Source organism: Boleophthalmus pectinirostris, unplaced genomic scaffold, assembly GCF_026225935.1.
Source record: "Boleophthalmus pectinirostris isolate CB_2022bp ecotype Guang Dong unplaced genomic scaffold, ASM2622593v1 HiC_scaffold_1, whole genome shotgun sequence".
In the NCBI taxonomy this organism is placed as follows: domain Eukaryota; kingdom Metazoa; phylum Chordata; class Actinopteri; order Gobiiformes; family Gobiidae; genus Boleophthalmus; species Boleophthalmus pectinirostris.
Window position 1 is genome coordinate 7,507,818 of NW_026570970.1, and position 15,140 is coordinate 7,522,957.

The 15,140-nt window shown below is 39.6% G+C and overlaps 1 protein-coding gene across 1 annotated transcript in view; it reads left to right on the forward strand.

Annotated features, from left to right (window-relative positions):
* Window positions 1–15,140, forward strand: part of efnb2a (ephrin-B2a) — a 62,299-nt gene that overhangs the window by 31,461 nt on the left and 15,698 nt on the right. The window contains exon 4 of the mRNA XM_055148644.1: window positions 13,705–13,797. Within this exon, the coding sequence (XP_055004619.1) occupies window positions 13,705–13,797 (93 nt within the window). The remainder of the gene's footprint in view (window positions 1–13,704; window positions 13,798–15,140) is intronic.

Sequence of the window (15,140 nt, forward strand, 5' to 3'; positions counted from 1 at the left end):
CAGCTGGATATATCATTTATTTTGGATACTTTTATGTTTTTCTATGCCTTATTTCATGTTCAAAGTGTATTTTATTATCGCAAAACTGCTCTAAGGTTCATATTTGTAGTCTATATTTCTCATCAATGTGAAAATTTTGCGAAAATTATCAATAATGAAGTGAGAAAAATGCTGATAAATGCATCGTGTAACTAAAAAATAATCGTGATTTCAATATCGACCAAAACAATCGCGATAATGATTTTTTTTCCACAATCGAGCAGCACATTTTCTGTCACGAACTCTACATTTAACTCTACTTTTCAACAAAAATCCACTCTGGACCTGATTTGAAAATAACCTGCGAGCTGTCATCTCATTCAACTGTTGGCGTCGTAGCTCTGCTTGACAGTGAAACTCGCTTTGGCTTCTTTGAGCTCAATCAAAGGCTGCACTTTAGAGAAAGCACACTAGGGGTCCATTAGCTTCTTTTGTCAACCAAGCATAGCATTTTTTGTAGTTCTTCAGCAGTTTTCCCAGCCACATAAGAGTCCGTGTGCGTGTGTGTGTGTGTGTCTGTGTATGTATGTAATGGACTGGTAGTGCACAATACTGCTCCAGTTTAAAGAGCAGATGAGTTTGATGTGATTGTTGTAGGCAGCATGGCCCGGAGCCGAGAAGCCAGCGAGCGAGATGATTATGTGAGCTAAAGAGGGAAAGAAGGGCAGCGGAAGAGATGGCAGAAAGGATAGGGCAGAAACCGGGGGAAAAGGACGGGAAAAAAAAAAGTAGAACAGAATCAGGGCGTTTAAAGGACGCACCGGGGAGGTTTCATTAAGGATTTAACTGCTGAAAATGTCCGAGGTTGGGCTTGTCATGTGGAGCAGGTGTTACTGTCGAAGTGCTCAAATGTAAATTATGAGAAATGGGGAAAAATGTAATTCAGACAGTCCTCAATTGTCGCAGTTTATTTATAGAATACACTAGGGATGTAATGATATTCAAATCTCTCGGTACGATACTTTCACGATATAAATAACGTGTGAATATGTTTCTTTTTCCTCTTAAATGCCTTGACAAGACTTAACCCAAAGAACTAAGACTTAAAAGTGTTTAAAACTGTTATTTCTTCATGCAGTCTGCACTGAAACGGAGCAAAGGATCATGGTCTATGTAGTTCCTTATGTGTTTTTTAGCTATTGCTGCACCGTCACTCTTAATTTAAGCAAAGAGACTTGTAATTTGATACGTTTTCATAGCTATTTTGTCACGGAGCGACAGTTTTGTTGCTTGTTTAGAGGAAGAAAACTTGTTTATGCGACACATTTGTCATTTTCATAGTTTTGTTGATTTAAATTTTGTGTTTCTTATTCACTTTTCACAAGAAGTGGTTTAACAAAGACTTTTAGTATCACAGCTACGATTTAGCCTTTATTTTTATTGAATCGTATCGAATCGTTTTGAAATATATCGTATTGAATCGAAAGCTCACTGTATCGAGATATGTATCGTATCGTGGCCTATGTATCGTATCGGCAACTTCTTAATGATACCCAGCTCTAAAACACACCAATTTTAATCATCAAAACATCAAACTTCTTCTAAACAAGCAACAAAACTGTAGCTGTAACAAAATTATTTAGTAAAAAATACCAAAAAAATACTCTTGGCGATATATCGATACAGCAGCCCATGATATCGATACTGTATCATCACATTAAACGATACGATATATCGATATTTCAATATTTGACCTATAACTCGGCCTGGTTTGGTCTCCATGATGATAGAAAGGTTTAATGCCACACTGCGAAACATTCTAGACCAAATAATAGTAACATGTCCACGGAGAGGAGCAGGTGGCGGACCGTCCACCCGAAAAGTTACACAATGCGCCTTTAAATCGATTGAAATTCGGAATTAAATCAAATTCGACATGTGCCACGATTAGGAAAACGTTCGCAATGATTCAGGTTGGACTTCCACAGCTCGGTCTTAAAGCTGCACTGTGTAACTTTTCAGGTGGAGAGTCTGTCTTCTGCTTTTCTCCATGGAGATATTGCCGGAAATGTTCCAAAATATGGCATTACACTTATTTATCTCTACGGAGACAGCAGGTAAAACTACAGATCCGTGGAGAGGCGAGTGTACTCACTGATTTTTTATTTTTTTTTTAGGTCAATAAAAACCCATTGACCTAATTATTATTGAGTAAATGCAAGATTTAATACTTTAATACTTTAATGCCATAGCGGGACATTCCAGACACACACACACACACACATTTCCACACACATTGACAGACCCTCCACCAGAAAAGTTACACATTATAACTTTAATGTAAATCTCACTAACCTTTTTTATCTAGATCTCTTTTAACTTTGCGTGAAATGTTTCGATTGTTGTATACGGTGAGGGTTCCCACGGTCATGGAAATTCTGGAAACGTCATGGAATTCTGTAACTTCAATGAAAATTTGGGAAAAATCATGGAATTTTAGTATCTCTTTCACGCAACTACATTGTTCTGTGCAGTTCTCATGAAGCTATTTTGATTATTTCTGAACGTCTGCACCTTTTTTTTTTTATTTAAAAGAGACGACAATAAATGCACTGACAGTATTTTGAACGTTAAAAAAACTATAATCCCAAACCGTAAAGTGAGTGGAAAGTAGGGATGTAACAGTAACCGAAATATCGTGATATCGTATCGTCAAAGTTCTCACAATAATATCGTGGACCATCACAATATATCGAATTAAGTCTCTTTGCTTAAATTAAGAGTTATGGTGAAGAAATAGTGCAAAAAAGATAGAGGGAACTACATAGACCATAATCCTTTGCTCCATTTCAGTGCAAACTACATGAAATAATAGTTCTAAGCACTTTTAAGTTCTTTGGATTGAGTCTTGTCAAAGGCATATTAACAGTTTTAGCTGTTTGTTTCCACAAAATATCGCAATAAATATCGTACCGTGAGATATATATATCCTGAAAACATCGTACTGAGAGATTTGGATATTGGTACATCCCTAATCGTGAGTTTTCCCACGATATCGCAATAAATATCGTACCGTATCGTGAGGTTCATACCGTGATGATATCGTATCGTGAGACTACGCCTTTTGTTTAAAAAAGACGACAATAAATGCACTGACAGTATTTTGAATGTTAAAAAACTATCATCCCAAACCATAAGGTGAGTGGAAAGAGTTAACATTTCATATTTAATCCTAAAAGTCTGATCAGTTCTACATGTAGGTGCTGTAAAATCATGGAAAATTCACTTTAGGTCATGAAAAAGTCACGGAAGATTTCTGAAATTTTGTCAGTGAAAAAGAGTGGATGTTAGTGCAAATTTTATTCACATTTAGACTTAATTTGAGCTATTTGACATCAAAAATACTCCTCGCACAGAGTCTAAAACTTCGCTCCAAAACACAGAGAATCGACCTTTTCTTTGACGATTACACGGTGTCTTTTTAACGATTTTCGATTTAACGATTTCAATAAATTTCTCAGCCCTAGTTGCTGTAATATAGATATTTTTATGGAAACGTTTTATGGAATTTTAGAAGCAAAAAGGTGGAAAGTTTCAACCTATAAAACACAGAATTTTGAATTTTTTGAGAAATTTTGCGAATCGATATAAGTTGTCCAGGTCAACATGTTAACCGCTTGCATCGCCGCGAATAAAACCTACAGTTGCGTACACGTAGAAAAGGTCACCGATTAAAAACCTCCCTAAAGAAAACTCAACGGCGCCTTAAACGTTCGTCCATTAGCTTGATTCGCGTCGCTGACCTCCCCGTGCCCCGGCCCGCTTCTCGGGGTCAGCGCCGAACCTACAACGCTGTCACACCTCGTTACGGCGAACAAACGGCGACGAGGCACGGCGCTATGGCGATGAGTTCACGCTCCACGGAAAGTTCATGGAGCAAAATGACGCCGTGTGTTTAGCTCATAGCCCGTCTTTGTCCGTCCTCATCTCTCTTCCCCAATTTTTTTTTTTCCCCTTTCTTTTTTTTTTTTTTCCCGTCCATCTGTTCCCTTCATATCTCTTCTGTGTCAGGGATGTGTCCTCGCTCCGTTACAGCTCCCTCTTTCAGCGTGGTGTAATTATACGCGTAGAGTTCTGGCAATCTTAAGTGAAACCACATCCAAAGTATTGTTTTGGACATTTCAAAGGCTCTTTCATACGCGAGAGGACAGATGCACGGTTTAGTTAGGAGTCCCCGCCGCAATTTTCATTACATAATTGCCTCATTATCATTTATCCGTCATTTTATACAATTTTCGAGTCATCTCACCGCTTTGATTTATGGGCCGTAATGTTACCGCAGCTAAATTGGAGGTTTGTTTTGTAAGCGTTGACCAAATTTTGAAATTCTAGGGGTTTTTTGACAAGATATTTCGGACTTCTCTTGTGTTAAAGTTAGTTTTTTCTGGTGGAGAGTGGGTCCGCTACCTGCTTTTCTCCATAGAGATGTTATTGCTTTGTCTAGAATGTTCCACAGTATTGATTAAACTTACCTATCGCGAGGGAGGCGAGTAGAGTAATTTCTTCATTTGTTTTTCAAAATACAAAAATAAGAAAATGAAAAAACATTAATTTATTCATTTTTTGTCTCCAAAACCAAAATGAAAAAATGAATAATGATTCGTTTTGTGTTTTTTTTTTTTTTCAGTTTTTCATTTCCTGTTTCCGTCACTTAAATTGCGATGCCGGACTGAACCAGGACTAAACCAGGACTAAACCAGGTCTAAGCCAAGAATAAATCAGAACTGAATCAGCAGTAAACCAGGTCTAAACCAGGACTAAACCGGTCTCAGTCCTGGTGTAAGTCCCAGTCTGGTCCTGGTCTCAGTCCCGGTCTCAGTGTCGGTCTGGTCCCGGTCTCAGTCCTGATCTTGTCCTGGTCTCAGTTCTGGTCTCAGTCCTCATCTTGTCAAGGTCTGGTCCTGGCCTCAGTCTTGATCTTGTCCCAGTCTGGTCCCGGTCTCAGTCCTGAGCACCCGACAGTCTACACGGGCGCAACTCCAGGCCGTCCTGGCACTCCTGGTTTAGTCCTGGTTTAGACCTGGTTTAGACCTGGTTTAGTCCTGTTTTAGACCTGGTTTAGTCCTGGTTCAGTCCCGCTTTTTCATTTTGGTTTTAGAGACAAATAATGAAGAAAATTGTTTTTTCAATTCTTATTTTTAGTTTTATTTTGAAAAACAAATGAATGAATGATTGAGCAGTTTACAACACTACGCCACATTACAGTTCAGATCCGTGGAGAGTCGCCCCTATCCAAAGAAGGATTCATTGTATTTTTGAGCAACAGAAACACTTGTAATGTTGTCAAAATAATAATATCATACCATGGGACATTCCCGGCAACGCAGTAACGTCTCCGAAAAGCTGCCCAGTGCACATTTTGAGTAAAAATACGACTTTTTTCTCACTCCACTGGAACAGAACGTTGCCCGAAGTCAGAAAATTACGGGGAACTTGTCGCTATTTTAACTTGTGTGTTGATTCTTGTTATGTCGCGCGCTTTTCGTCGAAAGAAAATACAGTGTTTATAGTGTACACTTTTGAATCAGCTTGAACGAACCGGACTGCTCAACCGTAAACAAGTTAACCGTGGCAATAGCAATTTTCCACCTCCACGAGAACTCCAGGGCTAATCAAGTTAAAAGCTCAGGGTGTTGTTCCCCGTGCCACAGCCCACAATTGACTGTCTGTGTTTAGACATGGGGCTGATTTTCCACTCCCGTGATTCGATAAACAGGCTAAAATTAAGTTAAGGTGTCTGGAGGTGGCGGGGGTGGTGGCAGCGTTGATTCGGCGCGAGGTTTACAGGTGGCGTTCACACACTGAGGTCACACTAATGGTCCGGAGACGCGTTTGTTAGGACCGGCTTGTGATTTGGCCTCGGTTTGGGCGAGCGTGTGTGGAGGTGGAGGTGTGTTTTTGCCACTCAAGCTGTCAGGTTGGTCCCCTGCCTTGTCACAGCCCACTGAGTGATCTCGCCTGATGGTCTTCTTCTGTCTTCGAAGCCCGGATTTGCGTTTTCCGTATTTTGTTTCCCGGCGAGCTCTTTTTCGGAGAAGCTGACGGTAAATTTATAAGCGATTTGTCAGGATATTTGTCGAGATCGATCCATAGGAGAGTTATTATAGCTGCTATTAGGGCTGAATCACATTTATTTTTGGGTTTATTTATCGTCTTTTTAAAAACAAAATTAAAATGCGCGGTTTCAGCAGTCATGGAGATCCTGGAAAAGTCAGCGCTTTCACGCATCTACGGCGTTCTATGAAGTTCTCGTTAGACTATTATGATTATTTCCGAACATTTGCGTCTTATGTTTAAAAAAGACGACAATAAATCCACTGAAAGTATTTTGAAATGTTAAAAAACTAAAATACCAAACCATAAAGTGAGTGGAAAGGGTTAACATTTTTTTATTTAGCGCTGTAGGGTGCTGTAAAGTCACGGAAAATTCACTTTAGGTCATTGAAAAAGTCATGGGAAAGTTTGGAAATTTTGTCGGTGAAAAAAAGTGGCTCTTGGTGCAAATTTTATTCACATTTAGACTTTTAATTTGAGTCATTTGACACCAAAAATGCTCAAAATTTTCCTCGCACAGAGTGTAAACTTTGCTCTAAACCACTTGCTTTAACTGTCAGAGAAACAACCTTTTTTTTGACGATTAGATGATGTCTTTTTAACGATTTTCGATTTAACGATTTCAGTAAATTTCTCAACCCTAGTTGCTGTAATATAGATATTTTTATGACACAGTTTTAAAATTTTGTCAGTGAATAACAGTGTCTCTTGGTGCAAATTTTATTCACATTTAGACTTTGAATTTGAGTCATTTGACACCAAAAATACTCAAAATTTTCCTCGCACAGAGTCTAAACTTCGCTCCAAAACACAGAGAATCGATCTTTTCTTTGACGATTAGACGATGTCTTTTTAATGATTCTCGATTTATCGATTTCAGTACATTTCCGTGCCCTAGTTGCTATAATATAGATATTTTTATGGAAGATTTTATGGAATTTTAGAAGCAAAAAGGTAGAAAGTTTCAGCCTATAAACCACTGAATCTTGAATGATGGATTTCGTTGTCATTCATGGCGTCAACGAGAACAATACTACAAAAAATGTATAATGTTCGCCTATTCTAATGTCAAATGTTGTCAGTCTATTCAAGCGCTCCTCTTAATAGGCTATAGGTTTCCATGCTTTGTTTTGCCGGCCAAGGTCATACGTTTAGCCCCATTAGCGGCGAGTCTTATCTGTTTGCATTTCTATGGTCCAGTCCATTCGCGGGGCTCTTGTATGAAAACGTTTTGCATCCCGGCCCCTTCCCTCGCCTTCCCTCGCCTTCCCCTTCCCTTCCCTCCCCTCCAGCGTCATGGATTAGCCCGTTAACGCTGTCCTGCTCGCCAACCTCAGAGGGCCCGGCCATTCAGTCCGCTTTAGCCCATTCAACAATCGCATTCTGTTGAAATCCAAGTCAGGCTTTTACTGGACTGTGAGCCTTTTGCGTCTGCCAGAGCGAGAGAGAGGGTTGTACGCCGGCATTTAAAGGAGAAGAGGAATTTGATGTTTGAGTAGGGCGGGTTAGGGGTTTTTTTGTGCCGTGAACATTAACGTGCTTTGTGAGCTACGAATCATTTGGGAGACATTTCACATCAAAATTTCGCTGAGGTCTTCAAACACGACCTCAGTTTACCTCCCAGAAAACGCTTGTCCAAGTTCTTACTGTTCCAATCTCGGCGCAGAACCTTCCGAAAATCGTTTTAAAGGCGTCTGGTTGGTTGTAAAACTCCTGTGTTTTGTGCGAACAGATGCATCCGAAAGCACAAACACACACACACACAATGAGCGAGTCAGAACGTGAGCCCAAGCCTTTAAGAAGCTTTATCTGTAATGTGCTTTTGACTCTCCTCTGAAAAATAGCCAATGGTCGGGACTTGAACCGGGATGGAGGGAGGGACTGTCGCGTTCGTTCTGTGCTCGCTGGCAAGGATGAATCAATAATCGAGAATGAATTGTGGCAACGTGGCGACCATTTTTTGTGTTTTTTTTTGTTTTGTTTTGATGATGGGAATGCAACGAGACAAGCAAAGGTTAGGGGGAAGGTGCGGCGGCGGTGGCAGCAGTGGCAGCAGCGGCGGCGGCGGCGGCGGTCCCCAACCAGAAGCAACAGGGAGGAGGCCGGGGGGAGTGAACTGAATGCGGGACACTGGGCGCTGGAGACGGGCCAAGCCGCTAAGCCCTGGCAGCTCGTTAGCCTCTGTGTTACTGACCTGATAGACCACAAGCCCCGCTCCCTCCCTCCCTCCTCTCGTCTCTCTCTCTTTTTTTTTTTTTTTTGACTATCCCGCTGTTCGATGGCGGGCACTTGCTCCCGGCGTCCTTGGGGGGCAGTATGGCGGTGCGGAGCTGCTAATGAGCTTCACTACATAGCATACGTTTAGTTTTCAATTGTTAATATACTGATTTTGTAAAGTGGTTGGATAAATATTGCGGGATTAATCTAAATTTGCTTTTAATTTTAGACAAAAACAGCATTATCGGTTTTGTTAAAAATGTACAGCATATTCATTAGGGCCGGGTATCATTAAGAAGTTGTCAATACGTTACATACCTTGATACAGAGGCCACGATTCGATACATATCTTGATAAAGTGAGCTTTCGATTTGATATATTGCAACGATTCAATACGGTTCAATAAAAATAAAGGCTAAATCATGGCTGTGATACTAAAAGTCTTTGTTAAACCACCACAACATGCCAGTTTTAATCTTAAAAACAGTGAAAATATCGATGTCAAGCAACAAAACTGTAGTGCTGTAACAAAATAATTTAGTAAAATATACAAAAAAATACTCTTGGTGATATATCATTACAGCAGCCCATGATATTTATACTGTAACATCACATTAACCAATACAATATATCGATATTTTGATATTTTTGCACACCCCTAATATTCATTTTGCTGTTAAAAATAATGTTAATTGGATTAGGCTTGTCGAAACTATCAAAAATCTGATACTAATCGACAGCAAAACTACTGAAACTAAATACTAAAATATTTCGTCCTGAAAATTACAAATTAGGCGCTGTCTGGAGTAAGTGGAACAGTGGGATAAGTAAAAGCCACGTATATACTCTTGTCGATATATCAATACAGCAGCCCATATCACATTAAACGATGCGATATATCGATATTTAAATTTTTGAACACTCCTAATATTCATTTTGCTGTAAAAAAAAATAATGTTAATTGGATTAGGCTTGTCAAAAGTATTAAAAATCTGATGCGAATTGCCACTAAAACAAAAAAATTACATTATTATCTTAAAAAATAGCTACTGAAATGATCACTTTAGAATTTTTTGTATTGTAACAACACTAAATTATACATAACTTTCCTACTAATATGTTTATGAAGTATTTACGTTTGCATTTACTTTATCCCACTGTTGCAATTACTCCAGACGGCCTGAGGAGGGCAGCACTGAGCAGCTGTAATTTGGTTATAACTATTTCTGTGGACATTTCTTGCCTATCCCCACTGTTGCAATTACTCCAGACGGCCTGAAGGGGGCAGCACGGAGCGTCACAGAGCAGCTATAATGTGTTTATAACTATTTCTGTGGACATTTTTGCCTATCCCGCTATTGCAATTACTCCAGATGACCTGAGGGGGGCAGCACGGAGCACCACGGAGCAGCTAATGAGCTTTCGGAGCTTTCGGCTTCGAAAGCTTGATTGAGCTTTGGCCTCTAGCCCGCACCGAGACGTGGCGCACACAGCACAGAGACGCAATTTATCAAATCAAAGGCCCTTGTTATTCCGGTCAGCGCTGAAGTCTATTACCGCTGATGGCCACTAGACGCCGGCCACAACAAATATAGCTTTTATGTACTCTGTCATTTGTTCTACACACGGGGCGAGCTCTTTTATCAAATCAAAGGGTTGGTTATTGTCCCTAGACTGGGGCTGGCATGGCTTAGTGGCTTCGGTGTTGGCTAGCGAGGCCCAAACAAGCAAACAAGGGAAGGCTTTGATAAGTTTCAGAAGAATTTCGTGTCCTTTGCCTTGTAGTCTAGTAGTAGTTGGTATATTTACTGGAACTGTCTTTACTTCATCAATAATTTGGTTCGAAGAAGAGCAAATTATGTGTGTTTACTTGTGCACATCTTTAAATATTAACGTCCATTTTTGAAGTAGAATAGGTTAAGATTGGTTATTTGTAGGGCGGGATATCTTTAAGAAATTGCCGATACGATACATATCTCGATCCGGCGCACTTTCGACTTGACACGATATATTTCAAATCGACTTACAGGATGAAAAAAGGAAGATCCGAGGCGCGCCGATATACTTTGCTATGATTTTATTTCATGTCAAACGCTTCTGACTTTGTAATAAAAACGTAAAATAAAAGCAAAATATATCGGAGTGCCTCGGATCTCCCTTGTTTTTTCTCCCAGTAAGTCATTCGCCCAGTTGGATCGAAGAGCACCCGATCATTATTATTATTATTTCACTTACACTTACTCACTTACTCTATTTTCACTTGCATATTTCAAATCGATTCGATACGGTTCATTAAAAATAAAGGCTAAATCATGGCTGTGATACTAAAAGTCTTTGTTAAACCATTTCTTGTGCAAAGTTCAACATTTTAATCATCAAAACAGTGAAAATGTCAAATGTGTTGCATGAATAAGTTTCCTTCCTCTAAACAAGCAACAAAACAGTAGCTCCGTAACAAAATAATTTAGTAAAACATACCAAAAAATACTCTTGCCGATATATCGATACAGCAGCCCATGATATCCATACTGTATCATCACATTAAACGATACAGTATATTGATATTTCAATATTTTTGCATACCCCTAGTTACCTTGCCATTTGGCCCCAGCATCTTAAGCATGTCATGATACTGTATTGATATCAGGGCCTGCTGTATTGATATATCTGCAAGAGTATTTTTTGGTATATTTTACTGAAGTATTTTGTTACAGTGCTACGGTTTTGTTGCTTGTTCAGTGGAAGGAAACACATTTATGCAACAAATTTGACATTTTCACTGTTTTGATGATTAAAATTGGCGTGTTTCCTATTAACTCTGCAAAAGAAAAATGGTTTAACAAAAACTTTTAGTATCACAGCCATGATTTAGACGTTATTTTTTATTGAACCGTATCGAATTGATTTGAAATATATCATATTGTACCAAAAGTGCACTGTATCGAGGTATGTATCGTATCGTGGCCTAAATATCGAGGTGTGTATTCAACTTCTTAATGATACCTAACCCAGGAGTGTCAAACTCATTTTGGTCCGGGGGCCGTATCCAACCTACTACCAACCCAGCGGGGCCGGATAAGAAAGTTCAAATATTTGTGCAGAGAAACGCAAATCTATTTTAATTCAATATAATATTATGAACAACCTGAAACTTTAAGAAAAATGCAATTTCAACAGAATGTTTTAACAGTAACTTGTATACAAATATATTTCTGACACTGCTCTGCTAAGCGGCGCAGACAGTTACAAGTATTTTAATAGAAAGTATAATTAAAATATTTTAGTAGGAAATCAGCCGAGGGCCAGATTAAAGGTCTTGGAGGGACGGATCTGGTCCCTGGGCCGTATGTTTGACACCCCTGATCTAACCATTAATTTATTTTAGAGGATGGCCCCTGTGAGACTAAAAATTTTGTCAACAGGCCTGTTAGTATTATTATTAGTAGTAGTAGCAATAGTATTAGTATTCTAGGTTTCATTGTCTCTACATCGTCTTCATCAATTTCTTTTTCATTTTCCCCCCCAAACTCTTCAATAAATAACTTTGGGAATTACACTAGGAGGCTAATTGACAGCAGTGACTTGCGATACCACAGATGGCCACTAGATTCTGGTAACAATAACAGCGCTTTGATTCACAGTCGAGTCCTTTCCCCTTGGGTCGATTTCAAGTTCTTGTCTACATCTGTTTATTTACCGAAAGTGCAGCTTCGGCTTAATACACATCTGCTAACAGGGGCTGAGCTGTTCCTCCCTGTCACAAGCGGGACGACGTCGCGCTCCTCCTCCTCCTCCTCCTCCGCAGATCCGACTCCCGGCATCTGCCAAAACCGTCTCCCGATTTTAGTATTTAGAGCACATGCTTGCGTTCTTGCTCAGATCTTCAAATAGCGTTTTATTTGAGCCATTCATCACTTCTATTTGACTCCCTCCCTCCTGGAAAGCGTCCATTTTTCGAGGCGGGTTTACGCTTTTGTCAGTTTTCTCCTTACCTCGAAGCCTTTTAAAATCCTTAACCGTGTTTTTAATAACCGGTGATCCGTCTCGGGAGTGTAGTTAGCGCTAATATAAGATGATCTGACAGTTTTACCTGCGGCGTGCCAACATGGCTGCTGTCTTCGAATCCTCTTTCCCCTTTAACTGCTTTCTCCACAAAGATCCATCGGCGCAGTTAAGGGACATTACGGTCACGATTACTCAAGATAATTGACTTTTTTTGACGGAAGTGCTCCTCCGGTGGCGGGTGGCGGAGGTGACGACGGGATGAATTGTGTTGTTGTGAACGAGTAGATGAGTCATGTCCTTCCTGGGTAAAAGGAAGGAAGTAAACGCGAGGGTTCAACATGAGGGGATTAAGTGTACGGGTTTGTAAAGGAATTATATTAAATGATCAATGTTAGTGTAAGGATTGAGTAATTTCAAAAAGCTGTTTCAGTCCTGGTTCAGTCCTCTTTTTGTCCTAACTCAGTCCTGGTTTAATCCTGCTTCAGTCCTGGTTCAGTCCTAATTTTGTTGTGGTTTAGTCCTGTTCTATTCCTGATTTAGTCCTGGGTCAGTCCTAGTTTTGTTGTGTTTTAGTCCTAATTTAGGCTTGGTTTAGTCCTGATTTAGTCCTGATTCAGTCCTATTTTTTTTATGTTTCAGTCTTGTTTTATTCCTGGTTTAGTCGTGGTTCAGTCCTGGTTTTGTTGTGTTTCAGTCCTGGTTTAGTCTTGGTTCAGTCCTAGTTTTATCTTTTTTCAGTCCTGATTTAGTCCTGGTTTAATCCTTGTTCAGTTCTTCTTCAGTCCTGTTTCAGTCCTGGTTCAGTCCTCTTTTCCAGTCCTGATTTAGTACTGGTTCAACCCTGTTTTAATGCTGGTTTAATTCTGGTTTGGTCCTAGTTCAGTCCTAGTTTTGTCGTGTTTCAGTCCTGGTTCAGTCCTGGTTCATTCCTGGTTCAGTCCTGGTATAGTCCTGGTTATGTTGTGTTTCAGTCCTAATGTATTCCTGGTTTAGTCCTGGTTCAGTCCTCATTCAGTCCTAGTTTTGTTGTGTTTCAATTCTGGTTCATTCCTGGTTTAGTCCTGGTTTAGTCCTGGTTCAATTCTATTTTTGTCATATTTCAGTCCTGGTTTAGTCCTGGTTCAGACCTGGTTTAACTAAAATATGTTTTAAATGTTCACAATTTTAAAACAGAACAAAAACCAAGATAAAAAAATACTCTGGTGTAACATTTAGGAGACAAAAATCAAACAAAATACATTTACATAGCTACCAAAATGTGCTGTTTTTCCTTGTATATATTAAATTTCATGTAAACGTTATAACTTCCTGGCACATTCCTTCAAAAGTTCAGATTTCCTCTTTCAAATTTGCTAAAACTAACCTCATATTTTCCTTTATTTCCTCCAGCTACATCTAACGGCACCATGGAGGGCATCGACAACCAGGACGGCGGCGTTTGCAAGACCAAGTCCATGAAGATCGTCATGAAAGTGGGGCAAAGTGAGTACCGTATACGAGCGTTATTGAATTTACAACGCCTCCGGGTACCTACCAGAAGGGGGCCCCGGTTCCTTCCCCCTCGAAGCTCCGCGCATGCCCTAATAAGGTCAGGGGAGGCCGCACCGCGAACAGCTCCATCGTCTCCATGACACCTGGGGCTCCGAGGGGCCGAGATCCAGATCCAGGAGTAATGTAGCGGAAGGCCCATTGCACACACACACATAGACATTAGAAGGGGCCGCACGCACACACCGAGCATCTGCTGTGCATGCTCCCTCGGCCGAAAACTTGTGCGGTGGAAATGTGCTTCGAATGCCCGGGATCGTGCACAAATACAGAGCAATAAAACGGTAGGAGCCAAGGTTGATGTATAGTGCTCGGTTTTAATCCAGAACCGTTGGCATTTGAGTGAAGATGTAAATATTTTAAGTATCAAATTAGTACCGAGATCCCACGCCTTTCAAAGTACAAAATTAGCACGTTTATTTTAAGAGTTTTTCCACTTTCGGTGTTATTATATCATCGGAAATAACCGCAGACTTTATGATTTGGCAATTACAAACTTCACAAACAGAATTATGTCCAAAAATAGCTGTGGCATTAAAGGTGCGCTATGTAACTTTCTGGTTTGGGGTCTATCACCTGCTTGTTTCTGTGTTTCTATGTTTCTACCAGGATGCATCATTTGCCCCAATGTCAGAAATTCAACTTGTACCCAATTTTAAAATGTGACAAAACCAAATAAAAGAAAATTTTTGGAATATTATTTGCTCAATTGAATAAAATCTACAGGGTCCACCAAGACTGTTAAGTTCCATCCTAACGGTGTCCATGAGGCTCTGTCAGAAAAATCATTATGTTCTCAAATAACTTTAAAAATAATGTTTTTTTTTTTTTATATATAATATTTTTTGTTATTATTATAGTATTTTTTAATAATATTGCTTATTCAAGAAATGACACTTTTGCCATATCTCAGAAACTAATGATGATACAGACACAAATCTGGTACAAAATGATCCGCAATCTCCATATTTATATTCAACTTCCATTGGTACTATTGGGCTAAATTAATTATTTTTGATGTTATTAAAGAAAAACAGATTTTTCAGCTCAGATTTAAAGATTCTGCAGGAACTAAACTCCAGAGGCTTGGTGGACCCAGTAAACATCAAGAGAATTTCATGAAATTACTCACGGAAGTTTACTTTGGCAAGTGTAAAAAACTGATACTAGTTACAGATTGATTTTCAAAAATATTTCAAAAACTTGAGTAAATCATGAACCCTAATACCTACTTGACATTTATTAAGTGACAGGTGGATTTATAGCTCAAAAATGCC